The sequence below is a fragment of the Trichomycterus rosablanca genome, chromosome 12 (genome assembly GCF_030014385.1).
Source record: "Trichomycterus rosablanca isolate fTriRos1 chromosome 12, fTriRos1.hap1, whole genome shotgun sequence".
Taxonomy (NCBI): Eukaryota; Metazoa; Chordata; class Actinopteri; order Siluriformes; family Trichomycteridae; genus Trichomycterus; species Trichomycterus rosablanca.
The window spans coordinates 37,696,613-37,713,675 of record NC_085999.1 but is presented as its reverse complement, the minus strand read 5'-3'; the positions used below and the strand labels follow the sequence as shown (position 1 = coordinate 37,713,675).

At 42.4% G+C, this 17,063-nt stretch overlaps 1 protein-coding gene across 1 annotated transcript in view; it reads left to right on the top strand.

Moving 5' to 3' along the window:
- LOC134324445 (coiled-coil domain-containing protein 148-like) overlaps window positions 1-17,063 on the top strand; it is a 58,560-nt gene that overhangs the window by 25,402 nt on the left and 16,095 nt on the right. Inside the window, exons 7-10 of the mRNA XM_063006295.1 lie at window positions 2,527-2,622; window positions 3,060-3,247; window positions 7,346-7,484; window positions 14,693-14,899. Coding sequence (XP_062862365.1) covers window positions 2,527-2,622; window positions 3,060-3,247; window positions 7,346-7,484; window positions 14,693-14,899 — 630 coding nt within the window. The remainder of the gene's footprint in view (window positions 1-2,526; window positions 2,623-3,059; window positions 3,248-7,345; window positions 7,485-14,692; window positions 14,900-17,063) is intronic.

The following is a 17,063-nucleotide window of genomic DNA, read 5'->3' as shown; positions in this document are numbered from 1 at the left end:
ATCATTATTGTTATATGCATATACATTGCACACAAATTTACGTGACTTCTGCTTGAATATTAAATACTTCGGCTCAGCACAGCACTCACTATTAATTTCCAAACTTTATCTGGAAGCAGAAGTGCGCTTTATGATCTGTGGTTCATGAGCCAAGCTACTGAACCAGCAAGCCAGCAAGTTCCAGAATTGTCCAGCAGAGGCGCTTGACTGCATATGAATGTCAGATTGTAGGTTGAAATTTCTCTGTCAGCTTCTTCTACGTATGAACTGAACAGCGTCTCTGCAGAGTTCTCGCCCAAACTGAACCGTTTTTTGTTTCTCTGTGTGCTTGGTTGTGCACTCGTCTTCACAAACAGTGCAGGTTACAAAAGGAAAAATGCAAAAATGGCGCAAACTGGCTACTGGTGAATGAAAACTTTATAGATTCGCAGTGCTTTAGGCGGGCTGAGGTGGAGCTGTGGTAACAAACAGCAAATTAAAGAAACAGTGACCACATTTCATGTCAATAACGTTGACCTGTTTGAATGAGGCGCGATCTAGCAGCGTGCACTGTGCTATCAACGTATTGGGCACCCCTGGTGTAGATGCTTGGCTGGCTAATAGTAGAGCTGAGATTTGAACTGGACAGCTTGAGATCTTAGCACTTGTTGGCTAGCCAGGGCTAGTGTAAAGTGCACCACTGTTGGACTCCAGAGCAGTCAAACACATCTGGACTGAATCTGGCTTTTGCAGGTCTTATGGTTTATCTGGCTGCTAGAATTTACCAAGTTACACACACACACACACACACACACACACACACATTCCATACACCGTTTATTCATACCACTATTAATATTAGTTATTTAAAACTTTTTATTTCTCTCTGTCTCTGTGTCTGTTTTGTTGTTATTTTTGTTATTCCATCTTACAGTATTTGATTTTCACATCAATTTCTGGCTAATCGCCAGGCGTGTTTGTTTACAAACTAGCCGAAGCATGAAATGATAAAACGACAGCCACGTTATACATTATTGACCACGTAACACTTACACACATCCTAATTCAGTAAGAAAAGACAGAAGCTGGACTTAGAAAGAACTGCTTTATCCTGCAGCAATACATTTCAGGTCACACACTCACTCATTCATTCACTCACAGCTTGGGCAGTGTAGAGTAGCCGGTCCACCTTCTGCAGGATTTGGTGAAATGCTTTTTTTTTTTTTTTTTACAAATGAAATGTAGGACCGGAAGCTGACATATGTTCAGTGAGACGAACAGAGAGAAAGTCGATTGGCTGATCTGACTTTGAGTCTAAATACTTGGGTAAAAATAAAGTGAATTTAAATCATCTTGTTTGGGCCGTCATGGTGGCTCTGTGGGTAGCACTGTCGCCTCACAGCAAGAAGGTCCTGGGTTCGATCCACAGGCAGGGACCGCCTGGTCCTTTCTGTGTGGAGTTTGCATGTTCTCCCCGTGTCTGCGTGGGTTTCCTCCGGGAGCTCCGGTTTCCTCCCACAGTCCAAAAACATGCGCTCATGTTAATTGGAGACACTGAATTGCCCTATAGGTGAATGTGTATGTGTGTGTGTGTGTGTGTGTATGTATGTGTGTCTGCCCTGCGATGGACTGGCGTCTCGTCCAAGGTGTTACTGTGTGCCTTGCGCCCATTGAAAAGCTGGGATAAGCTCCAGCAACGCCCCAAACCCCCACCCCCTGCAACCCTAATTGGATAAGCGGATAAGAAAATGAATGAATGAATGTTTGGGCTGTTACATTTAAAAATATCTCATCATTTTTACATCTCAGCTCTTTGGTAGAGGCTTATTAAACAATACTGGGTGCACTAGTAACAAATATAAATGGTTTGTTGTTGCTGTAGTCCCAACAAACTAAGAAATGCAAAGCAATAATTTTTTTAACATTTTTTTGGTGACATTAAAGGAAAAAATTAAACTGTTTTATTGATGTTTTTTTTTTTACTTTGTGCTGTGGTAAAGAGTGCCAGTCCACTACCACTGAGATCTGAGGATTGATGGTTCGAATCTCAACGGTGCTGTCGGGCAGTCAGGCTAGCTGAGATTCAAACTTGTGAGGTTGAGATGCCAGCTCTGTTGGGCTAATGTGTTTTACCGCTGTTCCACCCGAGCACCCTGGATTTAATAAAATTTTAATATGAAGCGTGCATGTAATAGGTCCTAGGTTCAATTCCTAGGGGGGTGGTCTGGGTGTGGGGGGTTTGCATGTTCTCCCCATGTCTGTGTGGGTTTTCTGTGGGTGCTCTGGTTTCCTTCCACAGTCCAACTACATGCAGTCAGGTTAATTGTAGAGACTAGGATCCCACTAGGTATAAGTGTGTAAGTGTGTTTGCCCTGTGATGGACTCGCGACCTGTCCAGGGTCTTTCGCCCAGTGAATCAGACCCTCTGCGACCCAGGCCAGTAAAAAGTGGTGGTAAAACAGAGGTGATCTCTGGACCTCCATCTGCACGTTTACTCCCAAAAATCCTCACCATTTCTCCTCTGTCTCACATTTTCCTCCTGCGCAGGTGGACCGTGTGAAAGAACAGCACCAGATCGTGCTGGACAGACTGCAGGACGAGTGCGTTTCTCTCCAGCTGGATCTCTCCACCGCTGGACTGGAGGTATGAAAACCTCAGCAGCTTTTCTTCACTGCATAATTTAACAGACCGATTCTATTTTCATCAGCACTTATTTCAGTCCAGGGCTCGTGAAGGTAATAGAAGGCGCTAATGCTAATCAGACACTAGGAACGTGTCTGCAGGTTGAGATTCGACAGGTCTGCTTCTGCTGCTCGGCGGGTCATTTAGGCTGCAAACTGTTCGGAACGCTGCTGCTTTCTGTCAAATGGTTTGTGCCTAATGATGAGGAGCCACAAAATACCAAGGGTTCAACACACAGACTCTCTTAACCAAATGAAGAGACGTGTGTTAGTAAAAGAGCCATACCTTGTAACCCGACGCCTCCTAAACTCATAAATAATATGACAGTATATTTATATAATTCATCACAGCCTCAGTGTGTCTGATTGTTCTGGTTCTTTATACACACACTGCTGTAGGACAGACTGGACGAGGCTTCAGTGGAAGAGTGTGTTGGTGTTTTGGCAGAGGTACCCGATGAGATCCTGACTGCGCCCTGCCCGTACCCCGAGAGCAAAGCGTCCATCATCCGAGCCTTCATCTCACTATCAGAAAAGTTCTCACAGCGCCTGGAGATGGCACACAACAGACTGCTGGGTGTGGACAGGTAAAACACGTTGTCTGTTTTACTAGAACAGAACAGAACAGTACAGAACAGTACAGAACAATACAGAACAGTACAGTACAGAACAGTACAGAACAGTACAGTACAGAACAGTACAGAACAGTACAGTACAGAACAGTACAGAACAATACAGAACAGTACAGTACAGAACAATACAGAACAGTACAGAACAGTACAGAACAGTACAGAACAATACAGAACAGTACAGAACAGTACAGAACAGTACAGAACAGTACAGAACAATACAGAACAGTACAGAACAGTACAAAACAGTACAGAACAATACAGAACAATACAGAACAGTACAGAACAATACAGAACAGTACAGTACAGAACAATACAGAACAGTACGGAACAATACAGAACAGTACAGTACAGAAGAGTGCAGTGCAGAACGATAAAAAAAAGAACAGTACAGAACAACACAGAACAGTACAGAGCAGTACAGTACAGAACAGTACCGAACAGTACAGTACAGTACAGAACAGTACAGAACAGTACAGTACAGAACAGTACAGTACAGAACAGTACAGTACAGAACAGTACAGAACAGAACAGTACAGTACAGAACAGTACAGTACAGAACAGTACAGTACAGAACAGTACAGTACAGAACAGAACAGAACAGTACAGAACAGTACAGAACAGAAGAGTACAGAACAGTACAGAACAGTACAGAACAGTACAGTACAGAACAGTACAGAACAGTACAGAAAAGTACAGTACAGAACAGAACAGTACAGTACAGAACAGTACAGAACAGTACAGTACAGTACAGTACAGAACAGTACAGAACAGTGCAGAACAGTACAGTACAGAACAGTACAGAACAGTACAGAACAGTACAGTACAGAACAGCACAGAACAGTACAGAACAGTACAGAACAGTACAGAACAGTACAGTACAGTACAGTGCAGTGCATTGCAGTGAAGAACAGAACAGTACAGAACAATACAGAACAGTACAGAACAGTACAGAACAGTACAGAACAGTACAGAACAATACAGAACAGTACATAACAATACAGAACAGTACAGTACAGAACAGTACAGAACAATACAGAACAGTACGGAACAATACAGAACAGTACAGTACAGAAGAGTGCAGTGCAGAACAATAAAAAACAGAACAGTACAGAACAGTACAGAACAGTACAGAACAGCACAGAACAGTACAGTACAGTACAGTAAAGAACAGTACAGTACAGTACAGAACAGTACAGAACAGAACAGTACAGAACAGTACAGTACAGAACAGTACAGTACAGTACAGTACAGAACAGTACAGTACAGAACAGTACAGTACAGTACAGAACAGTACAGAACAGTACAGTACAGAACAGTACAGAACAGTACAGAACAGTACAGAACAGTACAGTACAGAACAGTACAGAACAGTACAGAACAGTACAGTACAGAACAGTACAGAACAGTACAGTACAGTACAGAACAGTACAGAACAGTACAGTACAGAACAGTACAGAACAGTACAGAACAGTACAGTACAGAACAGTACAGTACAGTACAGAACAGTACAGAACAGTACAGAACAGTACAGTACAGAACAGTACAGAACAGTACAGTACAGTACAGAACAGTACAGTACAGTACAGAACAGTACAGAACAGTACAGAACAGTACAGTACAGAACAGTACAGAACAGTACAGTACAGAACAGTACAGAACAGTACAGAACAGCACAGAACAGTACAGTACAGAACAGTACAGAACAGTACAGTACAGAACAGTACAGAACAGTACAGTACAGAACAGTACAGAACAGAACAGTACAGTACAGTACAGTACAGTACAGAACAGTACAGAACAGTACAGAACAGTACAGTACAGAACAGTACAGAACAGTACAGAACAGTACAGTACAGTACAGTACAGTACAGAACAGTACAGTACAGAACAGTACAGAACAGAACAGTACAGTACAGAACAGCACAGAACAGTACAGTACAGTACAGTACAGAACAGTACAGAACAGTACAGAACAGTACAGTACAGAACAGAACCGTACAGTACAGAACAGTACAGAACAGAACAGTACAGTACAGAACAGCACAGAACAGTACAGTACAGTACAGTACAGAACAGAACAGTACAGTACAGAACAGCACAGAACAGTACAGTACAGTACAGTACAGAACAGTACAGAACAGTACAGAACAGTACAGTACAGAACAGAACCGTACAGTACAGTACAGAACAGAACCGTACAGTATAGTAAAGTGCATTACAGAACAGTACAGAACAGAACAGGACAGTACAGAACAGGACAGTACAGAACAGTACAGTACAGTGCATTTACATAACAGAAAAGAACAGAACACAGAAAAGAACAGTACAGAGCAGTGCAGAAAAGAACAGTACAAAAAGGAGCAGAACAGTGCTGAGCAGAACAGTGTAATACAAAACAGAACTGCACAGAACAGATCAGAACACACACAGTGCAGAACAGAAGAGGATTGAATGGGCTGTAGTTGATTGTTTTTAATTAGGCTTGGATGGGTGATCCTAATGTTTTGGCTGATAGATGTTCATAAGTTCATAAGGCTGTTATTAAAAGGGTTTAAATCTTCACACCTCAGACGTAGTCCGTTAGCTTTATTACTGTGTAACTGTGTCCTGCTCTGCCCAGCCCGACCAGCCGTGCAGTGGTGCTTAATTATCCTGCCTGGCCATCATCTCTGTGCTCCCGTAGCTCGTTAAGCCCAATTAAAAGCTCAGCTGAACTCTGTGGAGATGTGAGGGGGCTTCAAAACGGCATCCACGTCACAGGGTTTAAAGAGCAACTGCTTAGAATTCTGTCACCGGGCCGAGACCCACAGGGGGTGATCATCCACACCCACAGAACCACACAGAGTGGATGCAAAAGCACACACACACACACACACACACACACACACACAGCCTGACTTCTCAATGCACAATTCACTCATACAGAACAGAACCTGCAGAACAGAACTGATAAGAACAGTGCAATACAGAAAAGAACACAACAGTCCAAAACAGAACAGTGCAGAACAGAACAGTCCAAAACAGAATAGTGCAGAACTGAACAGTACAGAACAGAACAGTGTGCAGAACTGAACAGAACAAGGCAGAACAGAACAGTGCAGAAGAGAACAGAACAGATCAGAACAGTGCAGAACAGAACAGTGCAGAACAGAACAGTACAGAACAATGCAGGAAAGAACACAACAGTCCAATGCAGAATAGTACAGAACAGAACAGTGCAATACAGAAAAGAACAGAACAGTGCAGAACAGAACAGATCAGAACAGAACAGAACAGAACAAAACAGAACAGAACAGAGCAAAAGAGAACAGTACAGAACAGTAAAAATCAGAACAGTGGAGAACAGAACAGTGCAATACAGAAAAGAACAGAACAGTGCATAACAGTACAGAACAGAACAGTGCAGAACAAAAAAGAATAAGACAGAACAGAACAGTGTAATATGGAACAGAACAGAAAAGAACTGAACAGAACAATGTTATTCAGTGATAAGAGATTAAATGAGCTGTATACCTGAGCTGAACTAAATTTAGTTTAATTGGTGGATAGTTTTTAATTAGGTTCGGATGGTGGTCCTAATGTTTTGGCTCATCTGTGTACATAAGCATCGTTAATTATCTTTAATAAATATAAGTCTACGCAATCAGTCCAACACACCCCGTAAGAAAGAAAATGAAAATAAAAAGACCTGAAAGTCTTCACTGGTTTTTCCAACATCTGTTATTTATACATTCATTTATTTTCAGTGTTCATGCCAAACTGTGTAATTCCTGAGAACCGGGGTGTTCCCCTGAGATCAGGGAGGGAACACACATACCTACAGTGGGAGAGTTTAAAAAACATGAGACAGAAAGGATTGAGAAATATAAAATTGAAGAATAAATCGGACCAGCACAGTGTTTTATTACTCAGTAATATCTGTGATGATGAAGCAGGAGCTAATTAGAGGCAGAAATTAGAGCTTGATCAGGCGGCTGAACTTAATGTCCATGACATTTAAAAAACTGTGTGTTTGTGTGTGTGTGTGTGTGTGTGTGTGTGTGTGCGCATTAGGTGTTGTGGCTGGTGCGAGGAGGATCACTTGAGGTTTGTCCACACCGTGTGTCAGTATTCTCCAGAACTGAGGAACCACAAGAGCCTCTGCATGGACATGCTTAACAGAGTACTGCCCCATATCTCCAAAACAGAGCTGGTCAGTCCACACACACACATATACACTCTAAGGGCAATTCTAGTAGCACTCATTGGCTTGACTGCATGTCTTTTGGAGCACCCAGACGACACCTACGTGGACACACAGAGAACATGCAAACTCCATACAGAAAGGACACTGGCCGCCCAGCCGGGGAATAGAACCCAGACCCTTCTTAATTGCAAACCTCCTATAAAACTGCTCTGATTCCTCTCCATCAGCTCTGTGCTATACAGTATAAGTAACGTTTGGAAACTTCTTATGAATTGTTACATACATTTTATTTATAGTATTTTGTGTATTTATTATTACATAAAAATTTCAGGTTAGTCTTAGTATTTCAGTCATTTTAATTTCATAAGGGATTGAAATTCATGGAATTATTTTAAAACATTAAATCCACCTCCTTGTTTCTACACTCACTGTCCATTTTATCAGCTTCACTTACCATATGGAAGCACTTTGTAGTTCTACAATTACTGACTGTAGTCCATCTGTCTCTCTGCATGCTTTGTTGCCCCGCTTTCATGCTGTTCTTCAATGGTCAGGACCCCCAAGATACAGCAGCGCTGCTGGATTTTTTGACTACTCCAGCAGCGCTGCTGTGTCTGATCTACTCATACCAGCACAACACATACTAACACACCACCACCATGTCAGTGTCACTGCAGTGCTGAGAATGATCCACCACCTAAATAATACCTGCTCTGTGGTGGTCCTGTGGGGGTCCTGACCATTGAAGGACAGCATTAAAGGAGCTAACAAAGCATGTAGAGAAACAGATGGACTACAGTCAGTAATTGTAGAACTACAAAGTGCTACTATATGGTAAGTGAAGCTGATAAAATGGACAGTGAGTGTAGAAACAAGGAGGTGGTTTTAATGTTATGGGTGATCGGTGTAACTGACAATGACAAGGGAAAAATTCCTTGAATGAAGCTTCTAGAACAAAAACAAAAAGTGACCCTCCCTCTCTGGGCAACAATAAGAATATGAAAGTCTGGACTTTATACTCGAAGTTGGTGCAGTCAGGGCAGATCCCCAGGACAGGCAGCAGTCCACCGGGAGCAGCCATGGAAGCATCTTTAATTCTGCTGGGTGTGATCCAGTGCTCGGAGTGGACACAGTACTCAGATCTTTGATGTTATCTGGACTTCGATGCAGAACAGGTGTGAGGGATTGACGGGCGCTGGCAGAAACAGCTCAGAGAAGAAAAACAGACCATACAAAGTTCAGTATGGTACAATTACAATCCTGTGTGATGCAGCATGAGACTCCTGTACCATTTTTTTTTTACTATTTATTTATGCATTTTCTTTTTTTCTCCCAATTTTTTACGTTATCAATTCGTCTTCCTCTGCTGGAGACTTCGGTCATGTCAGAGGAGGGTAATTCTGCCTGCCTCAGGTTATCTCCAAAATGTGCGCAGTCCATAACCCCTTCTTATAGTCCCACACCTTTGGAGAGCCATGCCCTGATCTCCGGGCAGCTAACCAGGGTCCTTGCACAACGTTGAAGACCCCACCCACTTTTCGATCTGGTCTTTTCCCACCCGGCAGACTAAATGGCCAATTTTGTCTGCTGCTGGCACTGCCAATTATAGCACGACCGATAACAGTGCTGAGTTTCACCTGGCCGCCCCAATCTCACCGATTACTAACTTGAAAATCAGCGTCTTTATTAGCAACAGGACATTTCTGACTGAGCAGGAATGAACACACATTTAGAAATGACTCAGTCTGATGCGTGGTGATCGTTATGAGTCAGATCAGCTCAAAATTCATCTTGACAATAAGGGCTAGAAGGAAATCCAATAAAAAACTTCCCCAAATTCAGTGGATAGAGGCATAAAATACCAGTATTGCTGTTTATACTGCAGTATTACTGTCAAGCAGCTCACCTCTAATTTACAATGGGATTTTGTAGGGCGCTCGAGTGGCGCTGTGATTAATTACACTAGCACAGTACCACTGGGGTAATGTAAAGAAAATAAATAGAATAAAATCATATACGTATACAAACCATATATTTGAACAGGCACAGAGGTGGCACAGCGCTAAATAATATTAGCGAATCCCCAATGGTCGGGCATCTACATCCAGACGTGAATGATGTTTCCAGACGATGTCTGGGGGGTGTGATTGTTCAATAGCTTTTGGTATTCGGACAGAGCAATCAAAATACTATAATTAGTGAAATACCCCCAACGGGCGGCACGGTGGCTAAGTTTGTAGCACTGTCACCTCACAGCAAGAAGGTCCTGGGTTCGATCCCCAGGTGGGGCGGTCCAGGTCCGTTCTGTGTGGAGTTTACATGTTCTTCCCATGTCTGTGTGGGTCCTCCCAAAGTCCAAAAACATGCAGCCAGGCTAATTGGAGACACTGAATTGTCCTATAGGTACCAGCTGCTAGGATGCATAAACCAGTGCATTGTAGTGCCGGTCCCAAGCCCGGATAAATAGGGAGGGTCGTGTCAGGAAGGGCATCCAGCATAAAAACTGTGCCGAATCAGTAATGTGGATCACGATCTGCCAGCGACCGCTTACGGGAGCAGCCGAGGAAATATAGAGTGAAATACCCCCAACACACACACTTTGTAAGTTCTGATTTCCCAAATCTGGGTTCATTTGAATGCAGCATGCTGTAGCCTGAACTCATAAGAATAGGAATCTACACGCTGGAACCAGAGCTGGGATCTCGAATACACTGTATCGAATCTCAGCTCTGCCTGCCGGCTAAGGCTGAGTGGCCACATGAACAACGATTGGCCTGTTGTTCAGATATGGGCGGGACTAAGCCGGATGGGGTCTCTCTCCCATGACTGGTGCAATTACGACCTCTGCTGGCTGATTGATGGCGCCTGCACAGAGATGAGAAAAGAGTGCTCTCAGGGTGTGTCTCTCTGTACACAACGCTGAGCTGCACTGCACTCGTCAAAGTGTAGGTGACAAGATGCATACGGCTGCTGCCCACGTGTCGGAGGGGGCGTGGGTTAGCTTCATTCTCGTCAATCAGAGCGGGGATCGGCATTGGTGGAGAGGAAGCATGACGCAATTGGGCAATTGGACGCGAGAAAGGGAAAAAAAGGAGAAAATGCATAAAGAAAAAAAAAATATATATATATATATATACTGTATATAAAGAATAAGAATCTTCATATTTTATGCAGATATAAAAGATGTGTTTGGAGTATTGTAGTTTGTATTAATGAAACCTCAGCAGAACTACTTTTGTGTTTACTTCTTTGGCTTTTTTAACAGTTCTTGTGTGAATAACCACCAAAGAGCCTGAGTAATTGTACTGCGTATCCCTGCACCCTCTTTACAGTCTTAAAAACAATGATTTAAAAAAAGACATCCTTAGATTTTTCTTAGTTTTATTTATCTTTAACACTGAACATGTCTTAGCTGAAAGATTTTTTCATGTATTCATTTATTTATTTACAGATCAGTTCTGATTAGATTAACATCTGTTTCGGAGGATCTGTTCATGAGTGGTCAGCGCTAATTATAGGTAGATGAATCCTGGCTTCTCCTCGACAGCGTAATGAGATGCACTGCTGCATGATTCATAAATAATTCAGCGTAAACAAGCTTTAATATTTCATGGATGTTTGGTGATGCTAATTGGCAGCGGTATTTAAGGATAATGTGAGGTTATGACCTTGTGCACTGAGATGAAGTTTTTTGAGCTGCGCTTTTTTTTTGTCATTTGCCAGTGTTGTCTGTTGGTAAGTTATAAACTCAGTTCTGCTGTTAGACAGACATTGGATATGGCAACCCAGATACCAACCTTAAGTGAGCACATCTGAGATACAACATTCACTCACTAACTTTCTTAACCGCTTATCCAATTTTTATTATTTTTTTTCTTTATGCATTTTCTCCTTTTTTTCCCTTTCTCGCGTCCAATTGCCCGATTGCGTCATGCTTCCTATCCACCAATACTGATCCCTGCTCTGATTGAGGAGAACGAAGCTAACCCACGCCCCCTCCGACACGTGGGCAGCAGCCGTATGCATCTTATCACCTACACTTTGACAAGCGCAGTGCAGCTCAGCGTTGTGTACAGAGAGACACACCCTGACAGCACTCTTTTCTCATCTCTGTGCAGGCGCCATCAATCAACCAGCAGAGGTCGTAATAGCACCATTTATGAGAGAGAGACCCTACCCGGCTTAGTCCCGCCTATTTCTGAACAACAGGCCAATCATTGTTCATGTGGCTGCTCAGCCTTAGACGGCAGGCAGAGCTGAGATTCGATACGATGTATTCGAGATCCCAGCTCTGGTTCCAGCGTGTGTTTTTACCGCTGCGCCACCTGAGTGGCCTCTATCCCAGCTTTTCAATGGGCGCAAGACACACAGTAACACCCTGGACGGGGCACCAGTCCATCGCAGGGCAGACACACTCACATTCACCTATAGGGCAATTCAGTGTCTCCAATTAACCTGACTGCATGTCTTTGGACTGTGGGAGGAAACCGGAGCTCCCGGAGGAAACCCACGCAGACACGGGGAGAACATGCAAACTCCGCACTGAAAGGACCCGGACCGCCCCACATATGGATCGAACCCAGGACCTTCTTGCTGTGAGGCGACAGTGCTACCCACTTAGCCACCCTGCTGCTGATATAACACAACACTTGTTTTGTTACTGATTATAAAAATCATGAGTAACCATTCCATTGATGAGCAGTGGTGGGGGGCATGGTCCTGTCCCAACGTTATTAGCCTCAAATTGTGGTTTTGTACTGTTTTTGAGAATATTTAGTAATTATTACTTTAAAATTTACAGTTTACACCCACATTTCACATCACACACCCCAGCGTGACGATCTGCTGAACCTCCAGTATGTTGAAGTACTGCAGTAATCTCCAGCCACCAGCGAGCACAATATATTCATGCATGCTGACAGAATTACACACTTTTATCTATCAAAGCACAGCAGGTCTGAACCGTCGTGTGTGCTCATGTTTTATTAAAAAGCTTTTATTTTCTTTACCACAACGACCACCACTGAATAATAAAGCAGGAGTTATAAAACGTCGTGCGGATGGGAAGCTTTGCAGCGGCGCCCGGTCAGACCTGCCTCAGAACTTCTGCCCATTCAGGCCTTTGAAGTGAGATAAACATTTAACTCGTAAAACTTTCCGAGCCCAATTTAGACCCACCTGGAGCCGAGCGTATCGCTCTCTCGCCGCTCTCTCACCGCTCTCTCACCGCTCTCTCACCGCGCTCTCGCCGCTCTCTCACCGCTTGAAAGAGAGTGTTTTAAAAAGGAATGAAAATTTCACTCCTTCTCAGCTTTGGTTGTGTGTTTTTAAATCCACTTTGTCATCGTTAATAACTGAGAACGTCTGCATCAAATAAATTGTGGACGACGGCTCACAGCAAGAGAGCCTGGGTTTGATCCCCAGGTGGGGCGGTCAGGATCCTTTCTGTGTGGTGTTTGCATGTTCTCCCCGTGTCTGTGTGGGTTTCCTCCAGGAGCTCCGGTTTCCTCCCACAGTCCAAACATGTGCAAGTGAGGTGAATTAGAGAATTTTTGTTTATCTATATACAGTATGTATTTGTCTATCTATCTATCTATCTATCTATCTATCTATCTATCTATCTATCTATCTATCTATCTATCATCTATCTATCTATCTATCTATCTATCTATCTATCTATCTATCTATCTATCTATCTATCTATCTATCATCTATCTATCTATCTATCTATCTATCTATCTATCTATCTATCTATCTATCTATCTATCTATCTATCTGTCTTACTGTCTGTCTTTCTATCTGTCTGTCTGTCTATCAATCTATCTGTCTATCTGCCTGCCTGTCTTTCTATTTATCTATCTGTCTGTCTGTCTGACGTTAAAATCCTAATAAATAAACACTATTTTAATGATTAATGATTTGAATGATTCAGACTGGACTGCTGGAATAATTTTGTTAATTTAGTTTAAAGTAGTTTAAATAAAGTTTCTGCACTTTTATATTGTGGTTATAAGTGGTGAGGGTGGAGGAAGAGTAATTGTAGTAATCGGTCGTGACTGAGAGACTGAGAGACGCTTATAGATTTAGCTCCATCTGATTTCCACCTTTTTGGACGCTTTAAGGGGAAAAAGATTTTCATGTGATAATGTGAAAGCAGCGCTGCATCAGTGGCTATGCACACATTAAACAAATACATCGAGATAAGAATGTCCTCTTCTCTTTTAACGAGTAGACTCTTGTGAGACGCATCCTGTTTCACAGCCAGACACACGTTTAATGTTCCAGCAAACCCAGACGAACGTGCAGACACACTAACCCACCCACCGTACACACACACACACACACACTCTTGTAGAAGCTGACAGTTACATTTCTGCGTGTCTCTGATGATGGATCAGTCCGGAGGCTCTGGGAACAGTCGGGCTTTGCTCTGCTTGCTAAGTGAAGGTGTGTGACTGTAGGTGTCCTGCAGACCTGTTCCTAATCAAACCTGTCAGCTTCGTAATGTTGTCACCATGTATCAGCTTGTAATGGAGTTTATAACAACAGCTTCTGTTGTGTACATGTACACCGGGCGTGTCTAAATTTAGGACGGGGGGTGGCAAACACAGCTACAATACACGTATACACTTTCATTTCCTTTGGGATGTGTCTATCTATCTACCTGTCTGTCTGTTTATCTATTTGTCTGTCTATCTTTCTGTCTGTCAGTCTTTCAGTCTATCTATATATCAATCTGTCTGTCTATTTGTCTGTCTGTCTATCTATCTATCTCTCTATCTGTCTGTTGGTCTGTCTGTCTGTCTGTCTGTCTATCTAACTGTCTGTCTGTCTGTTGGTCTCTCTATTTATTTGTCTGTCTATTTGTCAATCTAACTGTCAGTCTGTCTATCTATCTGTCTGTCTGTAAATATGTCTGTAAATCTGTCTATTTATCTGTCTAAACGTCTGTCATATTTTGCCAGTATGTCTGTCTATCTAAATATTTATCAATCTGTCTGTCTGTATCTGTATGTCTGTCTATCTGTCCATCTAACTGTCAGTCTGTCTGTCTGTCTGTCTATCTATCTGTGTGTCTGCCTGCATGTCTGTCTGTCTATCTATCTGTCTATCTATCTATACATATCTATCTGTCTATTATACAGAGGTCTATATCTAGAGGTGAGCAGATACACCTCTCATACCAGTACGTGTGTTTGTGTTTGTGGCTTCAGGATGCTCACGAGCGAACCTGGGACTGGTACCGGTTCAGCGTGGCACAGAAGAGGCTGCTGATGGAGAGCTGGCACAGAGAGCGGGCACTGCTGTCGGTTCGTACTCTGGGACTGATGCAGGATGCCAGCATCATCTACGAGGAGGAGCGAAGCCTGCAGAGTGATCGCTTACACCAACAACATATATGTGCACAGCTCAGACAAAAGGTAACACACACACACACACACACAAACACACACACATATTTATTTTACATGGAGTATTTTACCGAGCTTACTAATAGAAACGGACATTTGCTTGGGTTGCCAGTAAGTGCATTCTTAAGATGGACACGCACTGATATCCGTTATCCCCCGTATGTAGGCGCCATCGATCATCCAGTAGAGGTCGTAATTGCATTTATGAGGCCGATCACTGTCTATACAGGCATTCAGCCTGCCCGTAGCAGAGCTGAGATTCGAACACATGAGTGTGCTACATAAATTACAAGTAATTATAATGAATTATAATTATTTAAGCTGCACAGGCTTACAGTCGATGACTTCAATAATGGCATTAATACAGAATAATAAGAGCACTATATTTTCAGACCAGCTGTGTCGGCTTATGAACGGCTGATGAGTGATTCTGTTTTCACTCATGAACCGATGAACTATTCTGGACTGAGCTGATGTTTGAGGTTGAGAGATGATTCGATATCCTTTAGCATACTGGAAGCTGGTGTGACCTTTTAAATGGGTGATCGTTGAGAGAAATGCATGTGTGTGTGTGTGTGTGTGGAAATAAAAGTATTACTTGTAGAGTCAGTAAAAATGCAATAATTAAATAGACTATAGCAGAGATGTTTACAAGTCACAAAATACGAGTCTGAGTCGAGTCACGAGTCAATATAATAAACGCAAAACATATATTGGAAATGTAGCATAGAAATAAACAAATAATCTGTAAATTCAGATAAAAAACAACAACAGATTAGCGAGTGTATTTAGCCGTTTTACTTCGTGCCTTTACTTTCCTCCTCATTGTGTAAATGAATGTAATTTCTGTAACAAGAAGGTTCCAGTTAAAAGCTTCAACTGATACGGTTTGTTTTCACTGCAAAACAAAAGTGCTCGATAAATCACGGCACAGCGTCCAAAATCCAAAATACAGCAAAAAAATCCATAACCACTGCTTACCTTAGCTTCTGTTCTTCCAGATGCTATTACATTTATAAGCGTGTGTCCCATTAGTAATAGAATCCGTTATTTTGTGAATGTGCTTATAATAAAAAACCTCCAAACTTTTCCCAGTTGTGAAGTAAAACACAAACTCGTTAGAAAGCCGATTGAGCGTTTCATTACCACGTCATCTGTGTGACGCTGCAAACTGAATACATGCAAATAAAAGCATTTCTTACTAACAATTACAATCAGAAGGACTGATTGGTACAGAAAGCGGTTCTTACAGCCATTAGCGCCGATTCTGTAGGAGCGTTCCATTCACCCCAGTTGTTCCTGTGAAGTGCACTACGTAGGGTATTCCACCATTTTAAGTGAGATTCCAATCCAAAGGTAACGAAAATGTTTGAATGAAGTGAACTTCAAACTGTCATTGAAGCTGGCTGGAACATTTACACATTGCGTGCGTTGTGGGTATATATATACTGTATATATATAATTGTCAGACGTAACTAATGGTAACACATGCTGATGCTAGGGACTCTTGTTGTTTATGAGTCATTTTTTTGCGAATCATGAGTCGAGTACAAGTCATTTGAAACAAGTTCAAATCGAGTCTGAAGTCGCTGTGTGTGGACTCGAGTCCCATCTTTAGACTATAGTGAAGACTCACAGATGCAGATTCTTCATCATGCTGAAAATAGATATTAATCTGCCTTTCATTATAATATTACATTATATTCTCTTCTCCAATAAAGTCCACAACAAAGACTGTGGGTTTAATTTCAGGCGATGAAAGAAGCGTGTGTTGCTTGGAGACTGGCGAGCATAACGGGTCCTGTTGTTTGTTTGATAGAGATGGCACTTCATTTTCCCTTCTCTATTAAAGCAATACTGGCCGACCTAAGGTCAACGTGAGATCAGGTAAACAGAGAAGCGCAGCCAACACCCGTCTCTAATCTGCCAAGCTGTTTGCAGGTTCGATTCACAATCATACCATAGCCCTCCATTGCCAGGCGTCTAGATCGCAGAACTCAAGAATAAGCCTGTTGTTGAGATTTCTGGTACAACTTTACTGTGGTGATTGTACTTGTTTAAACATGATTGAAAGGCTTTCAGAGAGTCAAATCAAGTCCAAGTCCAAATCAAATGCACATTGTCTCAAAGCAACTTTACAGAATCCAGGACCAACAGACCAAAAACCCCTGCT